A 12,792-nucleotide genomic window follows, 5' to 3' on the forward strand; every position below is an offset into this window, starting at 1 on the left:
CAGCCTTGCAAATTACATGAGTGCCTCACTGTACTCTAATAGGACCTGCTTATTGATATATATGCTTAAAGTTCATAATAGATTACGTTGATGTTGCATTCTTGGTTATAAGTTGTTTTGCATACATATCCTCACATCCTATTTAGAGGGTTTATATGAATCTAGGAAAGGCAGAAGCATCTCATTTTAATAGTTTTGCGTATATTACAGTCTTGTCCCATGGCACTAGAGAAATGGCTCCTGTGTGGTTTACTTTAGCCACAAAAAAATTATTTTTGACCGGAAATCTTATCCTGACCCTGTGTTTATCAATATCTCTGCGCGCCCCCCCCATTAGGCATTTCCAATTACTATACTTTTTTACCTCTCAGTAAGCTATAAGAAGACAATTACCTTCAGTCAATCAGGTTTTTCATTTTATTGATATACTTTGTTTTAGTATAAACTTCATTTCCAAACCTATCTCTTCCCATTTCCTTTACATGATGAAACTATTCCTTATAACAAAAAATAGAAGAGAGGGGATAAAAAAGCAGTTCAGCAAATCCAACCAGTACCTTATCTGAGTTTGACAGTATATGCAGTGTTCCACATCCATGGTCCCCCACCTCTGCAGAAAAGGGAGGAAGGTGCATTTTCTCATCTCTTTTCGGAAGTCAGATTTTCTCATTATAATTATACAGCATTCAGTTTCTCTTTTTTGTTGTTGTTTTTCTTTCCATTTATAGGGTTGTAGTCGTAGTGTATATTGTTTTCCTGTTTCTTCTTACTTAACTCCTTCAGCGAATAATTCTTAGGATCTATGTCCCACCCCCCTGGAAAAAAAAGTAAATATCAAGGAATGGTGGAACTGAAACCCTTTTATGTTTACTTTCTGATTTCTCACTATTATTACTGTTTGATTTTCATTAGACTTTCTTTTTAGGCCATGGCCTTATATTCATGGCTAGGTAAAATATGCAAAGTGAAAGGATATGAAATTTAAGTTACATGTCTGTAGTGAGGGCAGGAGCTAATGGAAGTAATGCCTCACTTCTTTGTATAAGTTCACAAAGACAGACACTGTAGCCTAAGAGACAGAAGTTTGATCCTGAAGTCAGGAAGACCTCCCTGGATTTCAGGTCCTGTCTCTGACACACCAATTGTATAAACATGACAAAGTCATTTAACCCCTGGTTACCTTGAGCATTAGGTTTGGGTCAAAGTCATCAAGTGTTTATTAAGCACCTACTCTATGTTAGACAAGATGTCAATCAATCAATAAAGATTTATTAAGTGCCTCCAGTGGGCCAAGCTCCATGCCAAATTCTGGGCACTGTGCTAAATCACCATGAGCTTACATTCTAAGACTGTAAGTTACAGAGTTACTAATATACATTATTTAAGAAAATTTCTCAACATCATTGAAATCATAGGTCCAGACCTGCTCCCCATTGCAACCACCAGCATTTATAAACTGCTTTCCTCCCAAAAAGATATTTTTATGTTACCCCATTTTACAGATGAGGAAACAAAAGCAGGTAAGTTTGATGACTTACCCTCAGTCATGCAGCTAGTAAAAGTCAAAGATGTGATTCCAACCTTCGCCTCTTAACTAAAGTCAACAAGCATTTATTAAGTGCTTACTATATACCAGGCACTGTGCTAAGAGCTAGGGATTCAAAGAAAGACAAGAAGCAGTTCTTGCTCCCAGGAAGTTCAAAATCTAATGAAAACCTAACAAAATGTGTGGAGAAGACCTGCATTTTCCAAATTTCTATTACTGTTGATTTTGTTGAGCAGATTTTTTTTGCCCAGAGTGGGACCCAGCTCACAAGGGACACATTGACATAGCCACATCAGCAGTAGGCTTCTACTGGCCTAAGATGTAAAAATTTTGAGCTGTCTACATGGCAAGACCCAAACACTGTTTACTCTCCTTTGTTTTCACCTTCCATGAATTGTCACCACCGCACATTTTATTTTATTCAAGGCTGTCACTATGCCAGTTCCTCTGTCTGATGATATTTTTAAAATACCTTCTCTCATCTCATAGGGTCTTCTCTCTTAATGACAGTAATTAAATTTATGTCATCCTCAGCTTTTTGCATTTTCCCTGTGGTAGAGAGGGAAGGAAGAAGGGAGGAAAGAAATAAGGAAAGGATGGGAAGGAGGGAGGGAAAGAGAGAAAGGAAGGAAGAAGGAAGGAAAAGGAAGATAAAACTGATTTATTATCATTTTATCAATTTATTAATGTTTACAGTGTGCCAGGTACTGTACTAAGGGACAAAAACATTGTACATGGAGACATAGAACTGTTGTAGATCCCTAGGATGGGTTTGGGGTCAGGTTTTCATTAGTGAACTGTGCTGCTTATACTGCTTTACTGTTGTTTGTGACCAGACCATGGTGCTGAGAAACCTAAAGATGCATTATGTTCCCCCAAGTTGCCAAAAGAAACAATCCCAGATGTTGTGCTTTTGGCCATGTGCGGGTTTAGTTACGTGCTTTTGAAGGATATGCAGATGTGTTTGCTGTATTTCAAGAGACCCTCATGCTTTCCTGGTTGGTGAAAGAGAAGCAAAACGGAGACTGTTCTCTTGTGCCCCATCAGCCCTCTAAAGCAGGGATTCTCAACCTGTTTTTAGTCACTATGGTCCTGTTTGTCAGTCTGGTGAAACCTATGGACTCTTCAAAATACCATTTTTTAAATGCATAAAATAAAATACATGGGATTACAAATAAAAACAATAACCTATTAAAATAATTATCAAAATATTAAGAAAAAGCAATTCTCACACCCCAAGTTAAGAAACCCGTACTCTAGGATTACTTTCTGTCTGCTCTTTGTGAGTCTTGCACATATCTATTTATGTACATGTTGTTTCCCCAAGGTGAACTTCTTAAGGACAGGGACTGTTTTTTGTCTTTCTTTGTATTCTCAGAACTTAACCCAGTGCCTGGAATATAATAAGTACTTAATACATACCTTTTGACTGATTGAATGATACACTCTGTATTGGTGGATCCATATAATATAGATTCTGCATTCTTAATTTTTCTGCTATTTATTATTTTTGTTATTTTTATTTTTTGATTATTATTTTTCTCAGGTGAATTAAAAACCCTGGCCCTTTTAGACCGAGAAAAAGTTCCTGTGTACAACCTGATTGCCAGGGCAACAGATGGGGGCGGCAGGTTCTGCCAGTCAGACATCCGCCTGATTCTGGAAGACGTTAATGATAACCCCCCCATATTTTCATCTGACCATTACAACACTTGCATCTATGAGAACACAGCCACCAAAGCCTTGTTAACGAGAGTGCAAGCCACGGATCCTGATTTAGGTAAGCCAAGAACACAGAGACATCCTGATCATCCCTTTGGACAACTTGTCTTCTTGGTTGGGTTGCCATTCCTTTGCCATGTTCCTGTCAGAACTTATGCATGTAAAGAAAGGCCCAAATTTTCCTTTCAGCTTGTGTACTTCATATGTCTGTTATAACTCACCGAGTCTCCTTCTCTGCTCTTTCTTTCTGGTAAGCACTTGAAAGGAAGCACATTCAGAGTCCTTCACCTTCCTACAAAGTTTTTTTTTTGTTTGTTTGTTTTCCCATATAAAGGTAGCCATTTCCCTATTTTTCTCTGTCTCCTGAATGTAGCTAAGATTCATCGTGTGGCAGGGAAAATTCATTTCCATTTTGATAAAGAATTCTATCACATGCCACAGTTGAGAAATGACAGTCACAATTTATTGTGCCGCCCTTTAGTGCAAAGAACAATTACTAAATGCATTGTCGGCCCAATGCTGTCTTTCTGATGGCCATTTTCCAAAGCATTTTGGTCACGTATGAAGTGACATTATGGGGGGATAGGGGGAGAATTAGAATTGAAAGTTACCGATAAAGTTTGTATTAAAACCCACTTTACATAATGAGATGGTGAACTCTGAAAGATGTAAGTTAATTGCTAGGTAATCCTTCTGAGGATGCATAAGTTATTGGGGTGACTGCATGATGGAATATAAATATGAAAGGGCATATAGACATTCTTTTGGTTCTGCATTTTAAGAGCTGTGAATCAGAGGATTGCAAGATGATAGGGGTGTGTCTGATGTGCTAAACAGACATTTATGTAATTCAGTGTCTCATTGCTCTAATTCTGGATTGAAAGAAAATTTATTGGACTAATGAAAGAGTAAATATAGAATAAAAAATTGTAAGCAGATTTAAAGTCCAAGACTTCTGCAGTTTTCTTCTTAGTGAAGTCATTGATTGTGTCTAGAATTGCAGCTGTAAGCTCAGTTGCCACGTTTGATTTTGGAAGGTTAAAAAGGTCTTTTACATTATATGGCATATTTGGTAATGTGTATGTGGTATCTTGGGGTAGTGAAGACCTGTGATGTCATTAGCATAGGAAATGACTATTAAGTAAAATCCCTCTAATCTGTGCATGTCAGCCTGAGCTCTGCAATTTAACATCCTAGAGAGTGGCCTTGGATACTGAGTGTGAAGTGACTTGCCAGGAGTTACTCAGCTAGTTAAGTATCTGAAGCCAGATTTGAACTCGGGTCTTCTTGACTCCAAGCCCAAAGATCTATCCACTGTGCCACCTAGCTGCACCTAGTAGATTATAGATTTAAAGTTGGAAGGGACGTTAGGTATCATTGAATCCAACTCCATCATTTCACAGATGCAGAAACCGAGGCCTTGAAATCAAATGATGTATTCACAGTCACTCAGCTAGTAAATTTCTGAGGTAGGAATTGATCCCGGGTCTTCCTGACTCTCCATTCCATCGATATCCTTAATATTATGCGGCCTCCCAATAGTCAGCTAGATTAAAGAAGGGTTTTACTTTGCTTCAAATGTAGGTAATACATACATTGATGAATTCAGTTATCATTGAAATAATGAAGAAAAGAAAAATTTCCACCTTTGAGGATTTGGGTGGCTCATTCTGAATACCTAAAGAGTGGTATAAACAGGCAACCAAGACACTAAAGGGATTAGACTTGTTTACTTGGCCCCAGTAGACAAAACTGGGAGCAAAATACAAATTTGGCTTTGACTTAGGGAAGATTTCACCAAGTGGAGGTAGAACTATCTTCAGGTGAAATAAAAATAATAATAATAACAACATCAAAATCTAACATTTATATAGTGCTTACTATTTGCCAGGCACTGTATTAAGCACTTTACAGTTATTATCTCGTTTGCTGTTATGATCCTCATTTTACAGATGAAGAAACTGAGGCAAACAGTAGTGAAGTGACTTGCCCAGGGTCACATAGGCAGTAAGTGCTTGAGGCCGAATTTGAACTCAGATCTTCCTAACTGCAGGTCCAGCTCTCTATCCACTGCACCCCCTAGCTACCCCTAATGGGCAGCCCACATGTGTATTCGGCACTAAAAGTCTTCTAGTGAAGTCTGGATGGACATCTGTGGGAGGCGTTGTTTAAGGGAGTCTTGGTCAGTTATAAATTAGAGTAAGTGGCCTCTGGTGTCCTCTTAACCCCAATTCTTAAACTGCTTAAATGCTTCTCTGAGGAGCCAATTAAGGTGAAGAGAAAGTCAACTCATGCAGAAGAAATAGCAGTTTCTTAATCTTTAGTAATGGGTTGGATGAGAATGAGCAGAGTCAAGAGGTTTCTGTATTACTAACTGCTGTTCAGCTTGAAGGCAGACTGAACCTCATCCAGTAATGATAAGATGTAGCTTGGCAGACATGATGATGGATATGTGACCTTGGTATACAAATCACAAGTGAATGCCTGTTGCCTGATTTGGTTAGATGTCCTCTTGTACTTGCTTAGTTCAGAGGATCCTACATCTAGACCTGCCTGGAACCTCAGAAAACATTCATTAACCCTCTTCATTTTACAGTTGAGGAAAGTGAGGAAAAGGAGGTTAAGTGAATTGCCCAAGGTCCCTTGGACCTTGTATATATAATATAGGTGACCTTGCATTGCAGGCAGGATTTGAACCCATATTCTATGACTCCAGCACAGCACTCTTTCCACTGTGTGAAGTGTGGCCTCGGCATGGGGGACAAGCAAGAGTGCTAAACCACACACAGACAGTATCCCTCTGAATCTTGGAGCCGGAATAATGAACATCTCACCAAGCCCGAGAGGCCTGCTCTTTTTAATTTCACAGCATCTCCCCACTCTTGAGTAACACACAGGTGCCTAGTTACCCTAAGAGCCTTTGTTCCGAGGTGAGCCAAATGCGGTAAAAGGATGAGCAGTGTGGGTCAAGAACGAAACCAAAAAACAAGATGATTGTGCCATGAGTTTATGAGTTCTGTACAAGAATGTGCCGCTTGCCCTGGTTTTAACACACCCTCAATTTTCCTGTAAAATGGAAACATCTTCACTCCCATAAACCAGTGACATGAACTAATGGCCCAGCATTTGCAAAGCACAGTACTTTCGAGAAAGATGAGGACACCTTTTCGGCTGTGCCCTTTGGGTTAGTGTCCTCAAGCACTAATTCTGCCTCTTTCATGGAGATAGATTGGTATTTAGGCACCTAATTTAGTACCTCTCAGACAAGCTCAAGGAATCTGTGGTAATGGAGAGAGGATATCTGTGAGTATTTTAGGCAAAATGAGACAGAAAAGAGAGGGCAACTTTCATTGGAAAATGCACTACGTTGTGCTCTGAGACCTGTTTTATTTCTAGCCACAAGAGAGGAGAGAGGGATTGTTATTCCTTGCAGTAAACAGGAATATGGAGCAGGGCAGGGTTATGATAAGCAAATCTACTAGCCAGTTCTAAGAATAATAGCTGTTGTTGAGAGGCTTAGAATATCTTCTAAGGTCTCCATGCTGTCTCCAGAGTTTCAAGAATTCGCTAGTAGACTGTATGCTCTTTAAGAGTAGGGAGAATTAATTAAAAAAAAAAAAAGAGTAGGAAACATTTCTTTTTGTCATTTTTATGTTCGGAACCCAACACACAGTAGCCACAAAATAAACGTTTGTTTAATTGAATTGAACCTATCACAGAGACTTCCTTTTAAATGATGTATAAGGGAAATGCACTATCATAATCTCTTAAAATAATGTCTTCGCCCCAGCATTAGAGGCATAATCATAAAGAATAAAGAAAAGGTGGAAAGAGCTTCCTTAGCCTAGTTTTTACTGTTCTGCTCTGTGCTGGGTTTTGGTTTTGCTTTTTCTAAGTTACCTCGACCATTCTCATTTATGTACTTGGGCAGTTGTTTTATCTATTTTGAAGTGCTTGCCCTCTCTGAAAACAAGAAAAAAGTGAGCTCAAGCAATTGATTAGCATTTAAAAAAAAATCAGACCAGTGATTTCCTTAGTATACAGAGTTTCCAGGGAGAAACTCCCTTTCCTGATGCAACTGGCCTGTAACATACGTCTTAAAGAGCTGCCTTGGGCACTACCAGGTTACATGATCGGTCCAAGATCCTGTAGAGAATATATGTCAAAGCCTGGTCTTGAACCCATGAAAGATGTAGCATAAAGGGTTGAAATTTGGCCTCCCATGCTGGGTTCTTCTAAGACCAAATCCAGATTGAGTTTGGTTTTCCCAAATAGGAATCAAAGCTTAAGACCTCCAAAAACAGCAAGGGAACTAGGCAGCTAATCAGTGGTTCATCTGAGTGTTCATCTAAGTTTACCTTTATGAAGAAAGCCTACAAAACACTGATGAATTCATTGACACAAAAAGCTCTAGTTTTATGGGGAAAAAAATGTTGTGTTTGGGGTCAGAGGACCTGGGTTTAAATCCCTCTGATACTTACCACCTCTATAGTTTCCTTATCTGTAGAATGACAGGATATAAACTAGAAAGCTTATAAGGACCCTTCCACCTCTTGGTATGTTACCCTATGAGCCTTAAACCAGGTCATCTAGTTATTTCACATGACTGTTGACTGGGTGTAGTTATGGATCTGTCACCTTTTGAAAATTATAAAGAAGGAGACTTGGAAGGAAAAATAATGAGATGGGTTAAATCTTTAGTAAGATAATATGAAAGAGCGGGTGGAATACCCATGATAAAAACATAAAAAATATTCTGGTTTTGAATTTAGGGTTTGTACCAGGTATGATGCATGCCTGTAATCTCTGGTGTGGTAGAAGGCTGAGGCTGGCGGATCCCTGGAGTTCCGAAGCTCTGAGTTGAAAAAGTCCTGTTGGGCGGCTACACTAAGTGCCTACCATGAGTCAGGCACCAGTGTGGTGAGCCCCTGAAAGAAGAGGATCACCAGGCTTCCTAAGGAAGAGCAAACCAACCCAAATTGGAAAAGACAAAATTTTCACGTTTATCAGGTTGAAACTTCCACGTGGATCAGGATTGGGATCAGGCTTGTGAGCAACCACTGCACTTCTAGCCTGGGTGAAATAGGGATTTCTTTTAGAAAAAGTGGATTAAGAGTTTGCCAGAATGAAGTGCACAGGATACATGGTCTCAACCTCTTAAGCAGTTGGATATAAACATCACTGGCACCATTACAGTAAGAAGCCTTCACCCCCTCACCCCAACCCAAGCAGCTGTGAAACTTACTGAGACTGCCATGATGTACCCACCAAGTCATTAAGGCATCACCACATTCCTGAAAACAAGCTGGTCCTTGGCATTTAAATCAGTTCTAATCTCTTCCTTCTCCCTTACCTCTTCCTCCGCCTCCAGGGCCTTACTAAAACTGGTGACTGATGGAACAGGCATAGAACTTTGATAAAAATCTCAGAAGTGACCCATGCAGGCCCTTTGGCATGCTATCAGCCCCACCTTTAATGGATAATTTCTTAAAGTCCTTAAATCACGTGTATGTTTGCATCTGCCCTGGCCATTCCAGATTTCAGTTCTCATTGGGTGCTCCCCACATCCATCACAAAAGTTTCTTAAGTATTAAGATTTAGAAATATGAATGATGCCCCCCCTTCCATCTCATAATTCTCCTGTTACTCTTAGAGTCCTAATGAAAGGGGCCATGCATTTTTTCGTAATTTTTTTTATTGTAAACTTAAATACAAAGTAAGAAAAGGAAAAAGAAACAAACTTAAGTGTAAAATAAGAAAAGAAAAAAATTGCCCTGTACACAGCAGAACATAAGAGGATTCAAAATATAAAGCAATAAATTTCCATTTCAAGAAAGCCTACATAATAAATACTACACATTGTGTTCAGAGCTGTCCTTCTTTTCTTTACTTCCTTGTAGGTTTTATTTTGTTCTCTGCTACACACTTTTTACTTTGTTCTTTTTTTCCCACTTCCTCTCCCCCTCCCCCAAGAAGGCTGCAATTAATCTTAGATAGATAGATGGCACCTGCATATATAAACATACATACATATATATAGATTTCTGTAATCATATACATTCATATGCATCTATGTAAGACTGTACTATACTTGTTTGGAGCCATGTATTAATAAAATCCTTGAGGGCAAGAACTATTTCGTTTTGTCTTTGAATGTGTGTAGAAGCTTCATAATAAATATTTGCTGAATGAAGGAAAGAATCATTCTGAATTACCCAGTTCCCACCTGACTAGGTTTCTATAAAGCAGGATATCATAGGATTAATGCTGGGCCCTTCTGTTTGATGGTACAAGGCAGAAAGAGCCAAGAAATCGCTCCTCAACTGGCCTCCGCTGAGATGGAGGGAGCAGATGACCCAACATGCTAAAACTATGATCTGTCCATATGGCTATATTTGTTTGGGGAAATGTATGCTTCGATGAAGGTCAGTCATGATCAAAATCAGGAGAAGTGTTTCTGCCAGAGTTGGAGCACAGATGCTTCCACTCATGCCGAAAGCAGAAACTTCTGAAACAGCCTTCTGCAACAGATGGTTTTGCAGCTTATCCCCAAGCAAAGAGCATTGAAGCAGTCCAGTGCCGGGGAGATACATGAGTTATGATGTCACAGCTGTTGGCTTATCCTTGGAGTCTTGAATGGATTATCTCTGGCTTGCTGGGCCTGAATATTATTAAAATTGTAGTCATTTCCCCGAACAGCCACAGCCTTCTCATAGATCATGATGATAACCCCCATTTACATAAGCTTTTAAAGTGGGCAGAGTGCTTTTCTCACAACTGCTCTGTGAGGTAGGGAGTGCAAGGATTATTAACCTCTTTTACAGGTAAGGAAACTGAGCTCCAGAGTCACTTGTCCAAGGCCAAAAAGCTATTTTGTGACAAAGTCAGGACTCAAACCCGTATCTCCTGCCTCCTTAATTAGGAAGTTTTCATACTGTACCAAGAATTGGGATCCACAGTGTTTTGAGAAGGAGCTAATCTTGATGACTGCTTGTCCTTTATTTGGCCCTGCACGTTTTAGGGTCTTTGCCAGGCACCACAGGAGGGCAGATGGTGTTGTTTCTAAGTTCTCTGTGTCAGTGATTTAATACGGATGTCATTTTTTTTCTCTCCCAAAGCTTAGTTATTCTCTGAAGTGTTAAATCTTTGATGGCAACTGAGGAGTCATTAAAATGTCAGTAAAAATTAAACAATCTTGCTCCTCCCTTCTCCCCCCTGCAAAGGCCAAGAAACATGAGTCCTTCTGTGGAGGACATCGAGGTCTAAGCCCTATGCTTATTGTAGATAACAAAAATATCATCTTCTGTCTGAAACCTTTCTCCGGGGCATTCAAAGAACTTCCAGTAATCCTTACAGTACTCCTGTGTGTTGATGAATGGTGGATAGTGATCTCCCATACCTGCAGATGAAGGAACTGAGGTATAGCAGGTTAAGCGACTTTCCCTCATCACACAGCACAGCAGGGAGTAGAACTGATTGGAGAACCCTGGAATCTCGGCTCAGAATGTAGAAAACTTGTTGCTGTATCCTTCTGCTTCCCAGTGGTACCCAGGTACATTTCACCTTGCAGTCTGATAGCCTCCCCGTCCCTCACCCAGTGGGGATCACAGATGGAGGAGTCGGTCAATACAGATCTTTCTGCCTGTGTACAAGTAGCCCTCAGGTTATGTAAAGGACCATATCTGATTGAGTTCTGTGTGGCACTTGCACCCGATGTCTCGTAAGGTTTAAGTTATGAAGTCACTCAGTCTATCCCTAAATGCTGTGCTAGTGAGGATTACCCAGTGCCCCCAGAACTGGGCTTTCTCTGAAAGCCACAACCTGTCCCCAGTGCATTGCATACATAAATGGATCTGTGACCTCAGCAATGTCGATATTCCCTTCCCAGTGCAGATTGCAACTTCTCCACACCTTCTGGCTTTGCAAACCTTTGAGTGCAACAGAAGTTGTTGCTGTTGCATCTTCTTCATCATCATCATCATCATCATCATCATATGTGATCTTTATATCTTTGTCTATTTCCTCTCATTAATTCTCCTTTGAGGATCTCCTCAAATACTGGAAACCTTCTGGACCCCTTTGCAATCTGGTCATGTCTATAGGCTTCCTTCTTAGAATAATTTTCTTAAATGCATGAAGTAAAATATATAGGATTACAAAGGAAATTGATTACATGGGAATAAAATCAGAATACTTTTTTAATTTCACAGATCCCAGTCTAAGAACCCTTCACACTTTTAACTTCATATAATCATGTATCTAGAGATAGAAGGGGCTTCAAAGGCCATCTCATCTAACTCCTTCAATTTACAGATGAGGAAATTGAGGCCTAGGGAAATTAGGTGACTTGGCCAAGGTCACACAGGTCAAAAGTAGAATTTGAACCCAGATCCTCTGAATCAGAGCCAATGTTTGTTTGTTTGTTTTTCCCCACCCTTTCACACTGCCTTCTAACATTTCTTAGATACATGTCTTAGGCACTAAGGTCGTTCATCCATCAGATGCACACCCTACAGAACCAGCCTGGTATTTCTTTCTAATTGTTCATGTCTTTAATAATGCCTCATGCAACTTCTTGTACATGCACATCATCACTGAGGATGTATTATTAATTGCTTGCACCCAATAAGTATCTCTGCATAGGCCTTTGGGTCACTTGCAGCATCTTTTCCTCCTCCCAAAAGTCTGCTCATATGATAGAGCGTGGAGGTGACAGTGGGTCTTTATGCTAGTGGAATAAAAGCTAGGACAGGGGATATGCTAGAAAGGCTTTCTGGTATGAGCCTGGGACAGATTCTTTCTTCAGCCTACAGGCCAGCCTAGCTAAAAGCCAAGTGGCTTACCACGCACAGGCTAACTTCTTAGTGATGATATGAAGAGGAAGAACAAAAATAATAAGACCTGCTAACATTTACATGGTATTTTAAGGTATCAAAAAGTTATGTATATATACGTGTGTGTGTGTGTGTGTGTGTATACACACACACACATACACACACATATCTATATATATCTATATATCTATCTATCTATATATATATATATATATATATATATATATATATTATATATATATATATATATATATTATATATATATTTGATCCTCACAACCCTGCAAGATAGATTGTGTGTGTGTGTGTGTGTGTGTGTGTGTGTGTATTTTTTTAGCTAGGCAATGGGGCTAAGTGACTTGCTTAGGGTCACACAGCTACTAAGTGTCAAGTGTCTGAGGCCAAATTTGAAAGTCCTGACTCAAGGGCTGGTGCTCCATCCACTGCAGTACCTAGCTGCCCTGATAGATGATATTATCATACTGATTTTATGAATTAGCCTTTATTTGAGAAGCGCTGTACATATATTATCCCATTTGATCTTTGCAGCCCCCCTGTGAGGTAAGTGTTATTATTATCATCCACATTTTATAGGTGTGAAAACTGAGATAGACAGAGAGTGTCTAAGGCAGTCTTCTAACCCAAGCCTTCCTGAGTCCACTATGCCACCTAACTATATCATTAATTGATT

The 12,792-nt window shown here is 39.7% G+C and overlaps 1 protein-coding gene across 1 annotated transcript in view; it reads left to right on the forward strand.

Moving 5' to 3' along the window:
• The window catches only part of LOC110218015 (protocadherin Fat 3), a 145,478-nt gene that overhangs the window by 48,034 nt on the left and 84,652 nt on the right, over positions 1-12,792 (forward strand). Inside the window, 1 exon segment of the mRNA XM_078146185.1 lies at positions 3,093-3,326. Coding sequence (XP_078002311.1) covers positions 3,093-3,326 — 234 coding nt within the window.

Source organism: Phascolarctos cinereus, unplaced genomic scaffold (assembly GCF_003287225.1).
Source record: "Phascolarctos cinereus isolate Bilbo 61053 unplaced genomic scaffold, phaCin_HiC Scaffold_726;HRSCAF=1367, whole genome shotgun sequence".
Taxonomy (NCBI): domain Eukaryota; kingdom Metazoa; phylum Chordata; class Mammalia; order Diprotodontia; family Phascolarctidae; genus Phascolarctos; species Phascolarctos cinereus.